Genomic DNA, 16883 nt, shown 5'->3' on the forward strand with positions numbered 1-16883 from the left:
AGCATTAACGTCTGAAATCCAGGTAATATTTCATAACATGAACCAGCCGGTGAAGTGTTTCCGGTTTGTGCTGTCGCCATCTGGTCAGCTGGCTCTGATTGGCTAAAGCCGTTTGTCCCCACCCTCTTCTGATGACCATGGACATATCTGATTGGCTTAGAGAAAGTTCCATGCCCACAGGCCTTACTGTGGGCGGCTCTTTGCAGCCCGCGGTATGGACTGACAGGACAGCAACTGATGTTCTTCTGGCTCACTGCTGTACTCAATACTGGTAAGAGCTTTAATTTAGTATAACACACGACAAACTGCTTATAGATATTTTTACCACTGCGGTTTGATGATGTTTTAGCTCAGATTTCTGTGTGAATTCTAAGGGATTCAATGGACTTTGACCCCTGATTGGACTCTGTAATTTATGAAGGTAATACGGTTTTGTTTTGTTGACATTTAGATTACCATTCATTTTCTTTGTCAAGGATTTTATTTAAAAGCTACAGAAGCAATTATATTTCCAGACAACCACCTGTCCAGATTAAATATACTAATTTCATGTTAATTTTAAAAACAGGCCTATTATAGCAGGTGTTAAATATACAGGTCAGATACCAATAACAATCTATTGTTGACCTTTGATTGTGCTTTAAAAAACTTCTCCAGTTTAACAGATTTTTTTGTACAATATATCTGTACATAAACTTTAAATACATGAATTTTCTCCTTGCCACTTGATTTCCTAATCATTCATATAATCTCTTTCTTATATTTGTCATAATTCTTGTAGGATATTTGACCACTTGTCTGTTCATTTCATTCTGTTCAATTTGAATGCCTGCTTGGCTTTAAAGTGTAATACATGCATATTATAGAACTGACTTTGTTTATTCCAAAATGTTTGTTCATTCTTTGGTGAAAACAGCCATACTATAGGGGGTGAAACCTTTGCATGATGCTACCACCACAATCAAAGCTATTCAGTTGTTCTCAGGTTTAAAAGTCCTACTGAGGAATTTTTTTCCTCCAAACATTTTTAAGTTTGAGGTAACTTGGTTCATGATCCAACAGACCAATGTTGCTGAACTTAAAATCCAACCCTGGAAAGCAAACTGTCACAGTTAACCTTAAATTTTGAGACAGAAAGTTGTCAAATATTGCCTGACTTGCATCCACTGATCTCTATTTATTCAGTGGATTGCTGACAGCCTGCTGTTAGTACGGGGTTGAAGTGAAGCCACCAGTCGCCATATTGGTACTCCCTAGTTAGACCAGTCGGAATGTTAACAATATGTGCGCTACAGCATCCAACAACAATGATTTTCTCATTTTCAGGGGGCTTAAGACTTTTAAAATAAAGATAAATTCCTCACTTTGACACACACTTGGTGTTTAATAGCATCAGTAGATTACTTTAACTTATATTAAACAAATAGGCACAACACATTGCATAGTCAGTATGAAGTCAATGAAGTGTATAAATCATGCAATATAACAGATTATACAAATGCATCAAAATAAAATGAATGTGTTAATGGAGGATAATCATACATTGTGCCAAACGTTCTAAACTGATGATGTACATGTAATAGACATGTATTGATGACATTGTTGTGGTAATTACACATTACATATAATTTTAAGATTTTACATAAAGAGTGAAATACAACTAAATGTCTGTTAATGCTGTTGTATTTTCCTATTTGCAAACTGTGCATGCATGATGCCATATACTTTTATGCTGTGTCTTTGCATTACCCTTTAATGTTTGACTTTGCATGTTATTTTTTGTCACAGTGAATTACTTTCTATTTAATCTACTTTCTATTTTCTAATGTTAGATACGATTTCAATGGCTAACTAAGTCAATATCTTTGAGTCAGTCCGAGATAGCCAGACTAATGTTACTGTACCATAGGATACATCCGTGTATATATGGATTTACGCTGACTGTGAAATTACTTGGAGAAACGTCAAACTGTTTTTGCACCCAAATGCTACACAGATAGGCATTTTTACTGCACATCTCTGTGGAAGTGGGGAGTACCAATATGGCGGCCAGTGGCTTCACATTTTTCGGGCTATCAGCAATCCAGTGAATAAATAGAGATCAGCGCTTCCATCTTGCAATAGCATATTTCCCTTACATAAATATGAATAGAGTTTGTTTTTTTTATTCCAACCAGTACAGCAGTGGGAAAAAGTGTTTACTTTTTCACACAGGGCCTTTGTACTGCATTTGTATTTAATTGTGTAATCTTTGACCAGATTTGAAAAAAAAAGAAAGAAAAAATCGGTGTGAGAAGTATGCAAAAAAAAAAAATAATAATAAAAAATCAGGAAGTGGGTAAACATTTTCTCACACCACTGCATCTATATTTGTTGATCACTGAGAATTATTGAGAGTTTTTAATTAATTAAAACCTGCTCATTGACATCTTGTTTTTAATATCCACTAATGATGTATGATCCAGTCCATCTAATAAAGCTGTTTTAAATTCCAGACAATATTACTCATACTCATCCTCTTTGTCTGTATTTTCAATGATCTCCACCATCTGTGTCACTTTTCTATACAAGGGGACAAAAATGGGACGGAACAAGCAGGCAGTAAATCACAGACCAACCCATGACACAGAAAGAGAGTTTGGAGGAACTTTGGGTAAGTTAGAGCCATGCTGCAAAAACATCAACGCACCCTAGGATAGCATTTGCAGTTCTATATTTAATCTTATATGGCTTTACATTTGTGCAAAATATGTGTTAATGTGTGTTGCTACGTGACTATATAATGTGTGTATCTGACATGCTCGTTTAACAGAAGCTATATATGTAGTGGTTTTATGTGTAGCTGTCAGATGTATATGTTCTGTCCATATGCTCTGTGTCAAAGTGAAATATCGTTTCCTCATCATGTTTTTTTAAAACCATTCTGATCTTCTCCTGTTGTAATGTGATATCGTTCTCCTCTAATTAATTAATTATTATTAATCAATTATAATTATAAACGATTATAATAATAATTGTGGGCTACTTAAAGGTATAGAGGAGGGTTTTCACGAATTTTTGAAAAGACCCGTCGTCTCCACTTTAAAAAAAAAGCACATGCAGAATCCTGTAGCCGTTTCGGACGGGGAACGCCTATTAAAGGTGGGCTAGAGCACACCTTTAATAGGCGTGTAAGAGTGTGCACGAGCCCATTTCTCCTTGTGCATGCACTGTTTAAAAGTTGTTATCAAAATGATCGGTAGTTGCAGCCCCAGTCGTCACCCTCTGTCGTTCTGAACTTTCGTCACATGATGGCATTATAACCTGCTATTTCTTGTTCTCACTTCTATCCCCTGGCTCCATTAGTCAGTTTCTGTTCTGACCTTATTCTTTGTTTGTGGCCCTTTTATTCAAATCTTTATTCCAATTACCTCCAGGTAGTTTTTTGACATTCCATAAAAAAAAGTAGTCAGTGGATGACATTCAAAGCAGCTGTCATCTTGCATAAACATGCTTACTCTGACAGCAAATCACAAGATGATCAAGAAAGCTTCCAAAACGTCTTCAGGGGACGAACAGCAGATAATTGCTTCTGGCAAAATAAAAGTACATGCCTGTACAAACAGAGAGTCTGCACAACTTTAATAGGAGAAGTTTGGAAAAGAAAAGTCTGCTAATAGGAATCCTAGAATAATGTTATTTAACATAAAACTGAATTATTGTGACTCATAATAAAATAAAATAAAAAATCAAATACAGTCACTCGGTGAAGAAGCTCATGTTACTTGATTAAGGGGCACAAATTGAAGGAGGCGTCCCCTATTTATTAAAGGGAAGGACTCCAATTAAATGTGGAATAAACGTTCTTCCTGTTGTCTCACTGAATTGCGTTGTCTAATTTTGTTTAAGATGAATTATTAATATTTGATAACATCCTCTAACATTTAACTGAACCAATGTGAATAATTTGATGCTTCAGGACACTATTTATAGAGTTGCTTTCTTACAGAGGTCGATATAATCAGATAATATTGTCTTTTTGTCATTTAACTATGATAATATACTGAAGGGATGTTATGTTATTTGGTCACATGTTGGTGTTGCCCTTTTCTAACATGTTTACCAACAATCAGACAAATATTGTTTTTTCCTGATGCTCTTTTACTGACAGGAATGTTCAACCATGCAGTTTGATTTACTCTTTGTAACAAGTAGGTCTAAAATAATATAATAATCATGATTAATCGATTATTGAAATAATCGTCAACTAATTTAGTAATGGTTAACTGGATTGCAGAGACTGTAAAACATGTCTTTGGCTGACAGAGCGACCCTTTTAGAGCAGTAATTATACCAATATTGTAAAACAAATTATGTAAACATCTTTATTTTATATAAAGAACTTGTTCGTATGACATTATGCTCTATCTAGAACTCCTCCAGCGGAAAAAATTAGATTTTACCTGGTTTGATTTCACAAAAAGTCTTCTTTAAGGAACCTTTTGCTATCTGATAAAAAAGTAATGGACAGATTAATCAATTTGCGAAATAATGGTTAGCTACAGCCCTAGTAATAATATTAGAAAGGTCTTTATTCTCTGGTAATATTTGTCCTATTAATTTCACACAGTTCAACTGATTAAGCCTTTTTCCTCCCATCCAGTTTTATGTATTTAAAGTGTTTTTTTTTTTCTCTTCCAGGTGCTGTTTGTATTCCAGTTTTTCTCCCACTTACTGTGCTCTTCCTGATTGGTGTAAGCCAATCCCCTGAGGCCAGTGTATTCCAATGGCCCCCAAAGCTCCCCTCTACTAACCAGCTGTGGGACCCGCTGGCTCCAATGCTTCTGCTTGGATGGATTGGACTGCATGCCCTTCTCTATTTCATGCCGTTTGGGAAGGTCTGATAGCCTCCTATGTTACACTCTACATCATATCCTTGCAAAAGTATTTGTACGCTTTGAATGATCACAAATCCAAACCTATTGTGACATGGATTACAACATAAATCGACAGGTTGATTTAAGATAGATTTAATCAGAGAAGCAGCCAATATTCTCCATTGTCAAGCTAGAAGACGGCTAAGAAGGAAGCCTGCATTGAAAACTATGCTGTAACGTGCCGAGTTTAAAGCGTGTAGCAATCCATGTATGGGATACGGAGACCATGTGGAAGAAGTTGCTCTCAAACATAGATACAAATGCACTCTTTGGCCTCGATGGGCAAAAACTGAAAGTGCACGTGGAAATGAATCAGATCCACTGAAACCTGGCGATGGCAGTGTCCCTCTTTCTGAGCATTGGTTGCTCAGCAGAGGCAGAAAAGGATTAGTAAATTAGTAAATGCATGGCAAGGCTAGAGGAAAGCCTGCCAGAGATTAGAAAAATTAATGAACAGCTTTAACTTCTAGTGGGACACTAACTATAGACATATACCCAGAGCTACAGTGGAATAGTTTGGGTTGTTTTGCTCCAGTAAATCACTTTCAATCCAGATATTTCTGAAAGGACTGTGTCATAAACTTTAATGCCTAGATCAGGCTTTTAGTTAGGAATATAGGATGTACACCTTGGTGAATCACATCTTTAGGCTTTGGGGGGCATAAGGGAGTCCAGAATCCTTGCAATTCTATACTAAAAGTATAGACTGTAAAATATCAATGATAATCCATTGATGATCCACTGATCATGATTGCTTTTTTTTTTGCCTGCAGGTCTCTGAAGGATTGGCTCTGAGGGATGGAACGCGTCTTAAATATCCCATAAATGGTATATATGGGCTTAGATTGAAGCTGTTCTGTCTCCGAATTAACGAGGCGTTTATGTTTGTCTGTTTGAGTTCAAGTTTACTTTAGATAAAATTCCCTCTATCTGCCAACTTATAGCTTTTTTTTTCAATGCAGTCCTCCATCTGTTTGCTTACATCTCTCCCCAGGTCTACAGCATTTAATTTAGTTTGTTTTCCTCCCCGAGGTTTTCACAGTCTGTGCGTCAGCGCCGTGCTGCTGATGGTGTTGCTGGGGCTCAGGGCTCCTCTTGGATTTCTCTTTGAGCTTCTCGTGCCTCTGGCGGTGTCTGCAATAGCCGTGTCGTTCCTGTTCTCCATCTACCTCTACGTCCGCTCATTTTTGGTTCCCTCTCATGCTCTAGCCCTGGGGGGAGACACAGGTGAGAAACCGAAGTTAATAGCAAAAAATAAAATCACAATGAAATGACTAGCGGCTACTCTCTTTGCATTTGAATTGCTTGTTTGCTGTATCGCAGGATTTTCGATATTCCTGTGGGTGAATATCTAAGAGGCATGCTCAACAGGAGTTTGCAGGCATCAGTCATAAACTGAATTTTCCCTTGTAAGCAAGCTGACCTTGCTGGGTCGACTCATGTATCCTCAGGCAGAAAGCATCCAAATAAAAAGAAAAAGGCGGTATTATAATATTTCTTCTGAGAGGATAACTTCTGTCTCTGTTTGTAACAGAAATAAAAACGAGCATTTTTAATTTTGAATAAATGAATTTTTTTTAAAACAATTAACAAATTATTTCTTTCAATATCCATAGTTTAACCATAAGATTATATCCATCTGTTGAAAATTGCACATACATATAATCTGAACAATGTACTGTAAGCATTTTAACACTGAGATATAAGCAATAATCCTAAAATCATGTGTCCAATTGCTTTATTTTATTATTATAGCTATATAAGGCAGTGATAAAGATGAATAAGAAATAACAAAAAATAAAAAAAGCAACTTGTTACTAGTATTCACTCATCAGAGTTTAACTAGTTTGTAAAGCATCTGGACAGATCTACTTTCATCCAGAATCAAGACGAGTTGACTTTTAAAGATAGAGCTTGAATTTGAATAAATATTACATCCATTTGAGCTTCTAAATATGTCAGATAGTGTATTATTCAAGCTATAGGGAAATAGCTTTTAACTGTAGGTAATTCTAACTTGTATGTTAGTGTTTATTTATACATTTTTCTTATTTTTTTAATGGTAAATGGCATTTACTTATATAGCGCCTTTTTTCCAAGTTAGGAGACTTGACCAAAGCGCTTTACACTACATTCATTCACCCATTCATGCACACACTGATGGTAGCAAGCTACATTGTAGCCACAGCTGCATTGGGGCTCACTGACAGAAGCGGGGCTGCCGTACACTGGCGCCACCGGGCCCTCTGACCACCATCAGTAGAAAATGCAGGTGAAGTGTCTTGCCCAAGGACACAACAACACTGAAAGTCAGAGCCGGGGCTTGAACCGTCAATCCTTCGATTTCAGGGCAAACTTCTACATCCAACGCCACAGTGCCTTTCCTCAAACTAAAACAGATTTAGAAAGTTGGAGCAGGTGTCTACTAAATCTGTTTTTTTTTTCTTTATTTTATTTTTTTTTTTGAAGGAAATCCTCTTTATGACTTCTTCATTGGACGGGAGCTGAACCCACGGATTGGAAACTTTGATCTCAAATATTTCTGTGAACTCAGGCCTGGTCTGATTGGTTGGGTGAGTTAAAAGTTATGTTAGCCAAATGAAAATTTTTTAATTTTTTTTATTACTTTTTTTTTTTTATGCCAAATCTGTATTATTCTAAAAGTAAGGGGGATAAAAACCCATAATAAAAATCATCCGACGCAGTTGATGAATAACCCAACCTGACCACCAGGGGGCACTGTTGCTCTGCTGAGATTCATTTTCATTCTCAGTTTGTAAAAACCCAGATTAAAAGCTGTTCCTTCCCTTTTGACACAGAAGTAACAGATTGATTGGACACTTTTATCTTGGATCTGGATCATAAAGGAAAATTAAAAGTATATAGTATGTAGTTTAATTTGGAATTAAATGTTTATATTACCCTAAATATATATATATATATATATATATATATATATATATATATATATATATATATATATATATATATATATATATATATATATATATATATATATATATATCTATATATCTATATCTATATAAATATATATATATATATATATAAATAAAAACAAGCAATAGAAAATTACAAAAATAGTGAGACAGTTAAGGTTTAATTAAGAATACAAAGGCTGTACTTTGATTTCTCTGTAGTCGCAGTATAAAGAGTTAAACCTTTGTACATGTGAATGTTTTAAAGCAATGTGCGTAGGAGAGGAGAAGAAAAACCTTCCACCAACTGGCTCCAGACAATATATGGAGTTTTTTTTTTTTCACATCCTAGGAAATGTCAAAACAATGTATTTTCAGCCTTCAGAATTTTACAGACGTTAATAATATCCTATGTTAAAATGACTGAGTTCGCTCGATTGTGTAATGATAAATATAATAATTTGTTTACAGTATGAAGCTAGAAAAAATTTCTTGGTTGATGAGAGTTTTGAATTCTGACATGGCTAGAATTGACTCGTATATTACAAAATGTGAAAATGTTAAAGTTGGGAAATCAGTGAGCAGTGACTGATGGACTGGCACATTGCAGTTGTGCATAAAGTTTTGTATGTATCTGTGTGTTTTGGTAGGAGCTAACATATTCTGCCAAACCGCACGGAGTGTTGACAAAAACTCTGACCAACTCTATGCAATTGAAAGGCTGCCAATGTTTCACATCCTGCTTTGCAATTTAGCTCCAGCTCAGTCAGACCTGATGAACAGCATTCATGATTATCAATTTTTAGTTCTTGCCCAGATTCCCATCCCCCAGCATGATGCAGCCACCTCCATTTACCACAATGGGGGTTGCATTTAGGATGACCTACCTTGATGGTTTTTGTGGCATAAAGTATAATGCTTGAAGTCAACAAGTCCAATTTAGCACATTTCCTTCCCCTTTCAAAATAATGGTCCTTTTTGTAGATCACATGTAAGTTGTCAGCTGTAGGTGCTGTGATAAATGAAACACCTGCTGTGTCAGAACGTGCGCCCTAACCCCTAAATCCCTCAATCGCTATATAGAGCGGAACTATAAAGGGGACTTTATAGTGAACTCAATTAACCGACCGTTCGGAAAAATGATCACAACTTTTTTGTTGCCTGTTGGTCACATAACTGTGCTCCATGCATCCATCTTTGTTATTTGTCACCGTTGTTGGGTACCAGGCTGTTGTGACAGAATATCCCATAATGCTTTCTTTGCGAGGAAAGGTGAATTGTGGGACGCATTTCACGTCCACTTCTTTTTCATCCACTAGTTGTTCGGACACTCATTTAAAATGGTGTAAGCACTATACAGTGCCCTAGATAGTGGTTCCAGGTTGTTTCTGTTCCTATATAGTGGTTAGCACGGACATTGAGACACAGCCAATATCATAGTGTAGAAATAGTTTCAGAGATAGTAAATAATTGGTTATCTTTCCTGTGTCCTCAGGTGGTTATAAACCTGGGAATGCTGATGAAGGAGGTGGAACTCCGAGGCTCTCCCTCCCTCTCCATGATCCTGGTGAACTGCTTCCAGCTGCTTTATGTGGCAGATGCTTTATGGAATGAGGTGAACTTTATCTCGAGATACATATAGATTGATTCAGCTTTTTATTTCCTTGGTTAACATTTTTTTTTTGCTATTATTGTATATGATCAGGAGGCTGTTCTGACCACCATGGATATCGTGCATGATGGATTTGGGTTCATGCTAGTGTTTGGTGACCTGGCCTGGGTTCCCTTCACCTACAGCCTGCAGGCTTCCTTCCTGGTTGTTCACCCTCAGACCCTTTCTTTGCTCAAAGCTGCAGTTATAGTTGCACTGAATGGTGAATTTCCTTTTCATCAGGATTAGCTGTGTTGTGTTTCTGGAAAGCTTGTTTAAGATAAACCTGTTCCTGTTTACCATCAGGTGTTGGATATTACATTTTCAGAAAATCCAACTCGCAGAAGAACCAGTTCAGACGAGACCCAACTCACCCAAGCGTCTCAGGTCATTTGTTGTTTCTGTTCCTTTCACATAAGCAATGCTAATTTCTACACGGTAACTGTTTTCTCATTTCCAATAAAGTAACTCCACTCATGCAAATCCTCCTGATGTCAGATCAGGTTAGGAGGATGGGAAGCTGATGTGCAAATGTTTTTGCCTAATCTGCATTCTTCACGACTCCCTCCAGGACTGGAGACCATCGCCACAGCAACAGGGAAACGGCTGCTGGTGTCAGGCTGGTGGGGTCTCGTTCGTCATCCCAATTACCTCGGTGACCTCCTTATGGCGCTGGCGTGGTCCCTGCCATGTGGTAAGACTGCTTGAAACTCCTGCCTGCCTTGTTGACCAACTTCACGCAGTCTCAGAGGCTTTTAATCACCATGTGGAGGACAGATTATAAAATAACTCAGGTGGAATAGAGCAGATCTCAAATTAATCTATCTTTTCTACAATCTTCTTATTATCACTGCTTCAGTTTACATATAGAAATCAAAATGGCTTATTAAGTTCTGCATTTCTTCCTGTATGTTATGACATAAAATGAGATATATGAAATATATAATATGTTGAGCCACTAATTCTGCAGTATTTCCACACCCTCTCTTTTGTCTGTTAAGTTGTACATTTGTGATGTTTTTCTCTCTACGAATATGTATAAAAAGTTAACATGTTCTAACTTTTCAGTCAATAGCAATTTTAGAAATGTCTCACATAATGCTCTAATAAATAACATTCTGTGAATCGGTCGCTCTTAAACTGATTCGCTGGAACTGTCTGACAGCATGAAGTAGGTTAAACGATCTCAAAAAGCTTCACATCTGTAGAAATTTGAGCGCAGATGATAGAAAAAGCTGCAAATGACTCATCAAAATAAAACAGTTCAGCATCCAAAGCTTTGCATTGATTAGTGATCTCTAAATACAATGAACTGGATTGGTTTGAATTAAAGCTGCATTGTGTAATGTTCAGTGAGATCTAACGGTCAGATGAACCATTACCTCTTTTGTCCAGGTGAGTCATTGCACCACCCTATCCATCCCAGAAGCACGATCGGTACCATCAGCTCATTTGCGCATGTGCAACCCTAAAATAGGTTTTCCCTCTCCAAAAATATTAAGCCTGCTAAACTATTAGGTGTTAAAGGTTAATAATGTATTTCCTGAGAAAATAACTGCCTTTAAATCCTTTCTGTTTTTTCACTTGTCTGCAGCCAATTTGGGTTCTACTTTGGATTTAAACATAAATCTAGTCTTTTTGAGTTTTACGTTTTCCTTTTGTGTAACATTACGGTATATAGTGCATTATCTAAAAACAGAAACAACTAAAATGTAGATAAACATGGTTTAAGCGTATTTTGCCTGACTGCTCTGAGCATGTCTGATGATGACATCAGACAAGCAGTTTAACTGGAAAAAGCATCAAAAGTGTCTCAGAAAAGTCATAAAACTTTATTTTTAAGATGAGTATTAGCAATCTTAGTGAGTTAAGGATAGAAATAAGTAATTTAAGTACCATAATTACGTTGTTTATGGAAACCCGGATGTATATCTGGTTGCACATGCGCAAATGAGCTGATGCTACGGATCGTGCTTCCAGGACGGATCGGGTAGGGACAAGTTGTCCCCCTGTTTTGGCCACTCTGACCAGAACAAACATGGACAAACAAGGGCAGGAGAAAGATTTGAATCCGCTCAGTATAAAACAAAAAAATGGCGATTTAAATCGGTCATCTTGATAACACCCAGGCAGTTGTTTTATTATTTTATCAATAATATTTCGTAAGAGCCTATAACTTGCTGCAGTTCCACTCGATAGTAATGGTGATCTCTATAGTCACTAGTTTTCAGAGATGCACTGCCGTAGTGCAAACGATGTCTGCCTCTAGAATGCAAACCCACTCCTTTGTTATTACAGATACAGTGGCAATTTCTAATGCAAGGCAAAGATATGGAGAGAGACTTTAAGTTCATAGGTGATAATAGATAAAATACACAGACTATATACACCATTTATGTCAGTAAATCCCTGTAATTATTACACACTGTACCTTTAAGGAGCAGCTCTTCCTGCTAGTACGGATGCAGATAATTTTTATTTTATGAATTGATTGAATAAACCTGTTCAAGAAAAAAATAGCTATTTATCTTCACAGGATGAAAAGTTTTTTTTTTTTTTTTCTGTTAGCTTGTTAGATCTAAACCACTTGGCAGGGATGTTGTTCTACTTTTTCCAATCAAAGTCTTCCTGCCACCAGTGGCTTAGGGGAGAGGTTTCCCGCTGACAACACTGTGATGGGATTACCACTCTTGTCAAGACCTGCTTCAGTTGTTTTTCTTTTTTTTTAATTGCATTTCTTTTTCTTCGCTTCAGAAAAAATTTATTTCCCTTTTTTTGAGCAAGGATCTTTTAAATAGATTAAGAAATCAGAGCTATAGACTTTTCGGTCGTACAGTAAATACATACAATCTGGGATCTGCGTCTAGATCGTCTACAATAAAAATATGAAACTCTTCTCCTTGAGGAAATAGCTCAGTTCATCCTCCAGGTGAACTCCATGTTTTATAATAAATTATATATACAAGGTGACTCCTTGCCTTTAGATCTCTAATGTATCCACAAGCTGTGGGAAATGAAACCTGTTAGAATCAGACGCTATCTTTAGTCCCCTAAGACAGGATGCCCTATAATCAGTCTTTCAGGGATTTCTGTTCCATATTATTAGTGAGCACATATAGACACTGCAGAGTAAACCACAGCAGCACATATCTTTGTGAAAACATGGTGGTTGGTCAGGATATCTTTACAGATAATATCAAGCTGAGAGGATTGTCAGGCTGTTTGTACATGAACAGTCTTGTAGGTCGTCATCATTTCCAGTGCATGTCAGCAAGGCTTACTTAAACCTGTTTTAATCTCCTTTAATGTTGAATGACAGGACTTTAAGATAGAGAATTCCCTCTTTTTTCAATGCTCCCTACATAAGCTGTATATCAAAGCCTCCAGAGCTTCGACAGCCAAACACCTTCTTCACTGCTTTCAGGTCATCTTTGATTAAATGATGTTTTGTATTCAATCCGTGGTTTTCCCATCTGTCTGAACAGATTTCAAGACACAGTTCAGGTAAAAAAATAACCATAGGTATTGAAAATGCAATAGTTTGCTGCTTAAGTTTGTTTTGGCTACAACATCCCCTTTTCTAAGACCTTATCTTTAGGGAATTTCATTTTAAACAGGTGTGAAGCTTCCTGAGCTCCTATTGGCACCCTGGTAAAGAGATGTGCCATCTTTAATTGTTTTAGCACAATCTTTTACATAAAAGTTAAAACCAGTTTTTATGAAAATAAAAAAAAACGTATAAAACACATTTTTTTAAACCTCCCACAATCCTGCAGAATCTGGCTGAAGCACTTTTGCTTAGAAACATTTAACTGCATATAATTAAAAGTTTCCAGCCTCTTAAGTTTTAAAAATGACATCACAGAGCCCTTTTACTTCTTGCTACTCACTGAGATTGGAAAGACCAGAGAACATTCAAGTAATCCAGATGTGTTCGGTATGGCAGCTGACAGATGTAAATGCATGAATGCAAAGCAAATGTAGAAGTAAGTAGTTAGTAAGTAAACTAAATTTCCATCCAGAGGATGTTTGAAGGGCTAATGGAAAAGATTTTCCTGGTTTTCCTTTGATTTTTCAATTATTTTGAAGACCTATGCCCAATCCCAAACTGCCCCCATTCACTACCTATTCACCATCCCAAAGAGGTCATACTTGCCGCTGTGGAGGCCACATTGATTGAAGGTGGGGGTATAAATCAGAATGGGATGGCCTCTTCCTTCCACCAAAAAGAAAAGCGGTTGTTGCTATGGCAACACAGCAATGCCCAATCTGCATGGCCGTAGCTCTGTGGTGCAGGTTGACATGACATCTAACATTTGCCCCTTTCTTAAAAATAAAGACATACAGTCAAATAACACTATTTCTGGGATTAGGGGAAGTGTTTAGGGGGCGGTTTGGGATTTGGCCACATTGATGTTATTAATTATGTTTTGAAATACACACCAAAAAGGGTCTGAATGGATGTTCTGGAATTTATTTCTTCATATAATATAATATGAGGAAAAGAGTTAAGTAACCTAAAGCTAAGGTCAGTGGATTTAATATGATTTCATCAACTTCCTGTTGGGACCGACTTCTATCATTTTCGTTAGACTTCCGGTGTGTAAAGTAGTAGCCATTCAAAATTTCCCCACTTTCCTTGATGAGCCCTTGGTGGGTCCTTGCCTTTTTTCCTTGGCTGTGAGTTACAGGAAAGTGGGATACCATTCCGCTGGTGTTTGACTGGGAAGGGCCATTTTGAATGGCTGCTACTGTACGTCTTTCATTGATTGTGAAGCCGACTTGGGTGGAGAAAATAATAGTAGCACTGTCAGAACCAATTTCTGTGCCTTAGGTGAGCCTCAAATGGGTTCCTGACTTTACAATCATTTTACAAAGCACAACACCTGTTATTTATTTGATTCCCATAAGGACAATTAATTGCATTTCCAATATAATCGCAAATTAACAAAATGCTACTTTCAAATCACAGAGGCACTGATTTTTAATCAAACTCCAACAAGAGTAGGACACTAAATCCTTCCCTGCAGCCCTTTAGGTGGTGGTAAAATGCTTTAAGTGGGTTTGACGCCACACAGAAAGGTTGCAGTTAGCACAAAGATCCATGCATGCAAGTAGAAGTAAACACTTTTTTCACACAATGGTTACAGAAAAGTCTTGTAACCTTGGATTCTGGGCCAGCAAGCTTTCAAAAGCTGAAAGCTTGGAGGGAAACATCTACAATGCAACTTGGGGTTAATGCAAAGGAAAACACTCGAAATAAATTAGCAATTTCGGCTAAATCGTCCACCTTGAAGTTTCCTTCAAGACAAATATGTAACCAACTGCAGTTTTATCAGGGTCCCAAAAAAGTCTATGAATTTGTTCATCTCTCAATAGAATTTACCTGGAACTGTGTGGGTTTTTTTTTTTCCTGGCAGGAGAGTCTTTTATTCACAGTTCATTTTAGGTAGCAGATGCATTATGCTGCGGGCCTGATAACCCTTTCAAATTCTCATGGAACTTTCTCAGAGTTTCTAGCAATTTCTACCCTTTTAAATATGAATGGGTTTGAAGGACATATAGCTCTTTTAGCAAAAGATAAAGCCAAAACAGCAACTGTGAACCCTTTTCTAATGTTTTCAGGGTTTTTTGCAAAGAATGCATAGGATTTTATGACCAGATTAATGATAAGACCGTTTGCTCTGCCAGGAAACTGCCTCCCTTTTCCTTGAACCATCCCTGAAATAGCAGCTGTCAGACTTTTGTTACGGTTGACGTTTCTCTTTACCTCTCATTGATATTCAGCTTAAAGTGACTCACTGCTGTAGCAGCCTTTTGTAACTGAGATGTATTATTTCGTTTCTGTCATAATTGCTGGTGCAAATCCACAAACTGAGAAATTCTGCACATCCTACCCCCAAAAAAATACAATAAAAAAGAATCATGTAATGCATGTTCTAGACTGAAGAGAACTGCTCTAAAAAAAGAAGAAAAGAATGAGGAAACGATGACAGAGAGACAAAGGCTCTAAGTAAAGGATTAAAAGGTGACCGTCAGGATGAATCAACACGGAACTGCATGAGCATAATCAAACAGCTATTCACTGCAAGTCTTTTGTGCAATGCAGACAAAAATGAAAATGTTCTGCAATTTGCAGAGGAGGCTGTACTCTTGATTACGCATTGTTCAATGCTGTTCATGCCGCTTTTTTGGTCTGTTAAACTTGTTGCTCTTCGTGTTTCTGTTTTCCTTTAGGTTTCTCTCATCTCTTGCCTTACTTCTATGTGATTTACTTCACCATTCTGCTGATTCACCGGGAGGCCCGGGATGAGAGACAGTGCAAAGCCAAGTACGGCCTCGCGTGGGACACCTACTGTCGCCGGGTTCCCTACAGGATCTTCCCGTACATATACTGAAAAGAAAAATATGTAGGATTCAACAAAACGTGTGCAAAACGTTAGTTTACATGAATGAAAAAAATGTAAAACCAATCTCTATATTTATATATATATATAAATATATATATATATATATGTAAAAACAATTTCAGTATGATTTTTTAAAACTTCCGTTCCTTTATTGTATGTAAAGTTGATCATCAATATACATCTCCTTTTTTATGTTGTTGAAATATTTTCTACTAATAGAATTAAGATCCATAAAGTGCCTTTTTTTAGTAAAACCTTATCAAAACCTTTGAGCTATAATATCTGGTGAAATGTATTTTGGTGGTGACATATATTTGGAATAAATTAAAACTCTTAATAAAGCTTCGGGATCTTTTTTTGCATTCATTTGACCCATTTTGATTGCCTTAGCATTCATATACCTGTACTCTTTTATTTATTTTAAATATCTGTCTTGGAAGAAAAAGTATTTATTCCTATGAAATCTTTTATGTGGTAGACCAACACAAACAAGAGTGTTTTCTGAGGCGGATGAGTTTCAAAAAAAAAAAAAAACTCAAGCAGGTGTGGGTTTCCCATTCTTATACCTCAAATTAAATATAATCAGTTGTCTCTGAAGTCCCCTGTAAGTAGTAAATAATTTAATCTCCCCATTTAGAGATTATTTGTTTTGTGAACAGTAGTGAACAAACAGCATCATAGAGATCTTTTTGGGCTGGTGGTCCTACACAGCTCCAAGCCAAGCCAAGAGCTATAACCATGTCTTTCTGGAAGTGGATGATAACGAGCGTGTGAGTTACTAACCTTGTCTTATAGTTCAGTCCGAATCCAGAGGGTTAGTGTAACAGTTGCAAGCATTTTTTAAGTGTTTCATCTAAAGGGTTTGTTATTTTTATAATTATTTTTATTTGGTTATTGCTCATATACTTACCGTGTTCACGATCACCCTAGTAACGACTAACGTTGCCAGTTAACGTTGCCACAACACCCT

The 16883-nt window shown here is 36.9% G+C and overlaps 1 protein-coding gene across 3 annotated transcripts; it reads left to right on the forward strand.

Moving 5' to 3' along the window:
• Window positions 1–138: 138 nt before the first annotated feature.
• tm7sf2 (transmembrane 7 superfamily member 2) lies at window positions 139–16249 on the forward strand. Of its 3 annotated transcripts, XM_038292188.1 has the most exons (12): window positions 182–271; window positions 375–421; window positions 2572–2653; window positions 4681–4877; window positions 5690–5744; window positions 5949–6143; window positions 7386–7489; window positions 9348–9467; window positions 9558–9726; window positions 9810–9890; window positions 10075–10197; window positions 15741–16249. In XM_038292188.1, exons 2-12 carry the CDS (start codon window positions 416–418, stop codon window positions 15899–15901), a joined length of 1293 nt encoding a protein of 430 aa, XP_038148116.1. In that variant the 5' UTR covers window positions 182–271; window positions 375–415; the 3' UTR covers window positions 15902–16249. The 3 variants fall into 3 exon arrangements, with proteins under 3 accessions (XP_038148117.1, XP_038148116.1, XP_038148115.1); XM_038292189.1 differs by lacking the exon at window positions 375–421 and having other exon boundaries at window positions 139–271; window positions 15741–16248; XM_038292187.1 differs by lacking the exons at window positions 182–271; window positions 375–421 and having other exon boundaries at window positions 2536–2653.
• Window positions 16250–16883: the final 634 nt, after the last annotated feature.

The sequence above is a fragment of the Cyprinodon tularosa genome, unplaced genomic scaffold, assembly GCF_016077235.1.
Source record: "Cyprinodon tularosa strain WSP-4 unplaced genomic scaffold, ASM1607723v1 ctg31, whole genome shotgun sequence".
NCBI lineage: Eukaryota > Metazoa > Chordata > Actinopteri > Cyprinodontiformes > Cyprinodontidae > Cyprinodon > Cyprinodon tularosa.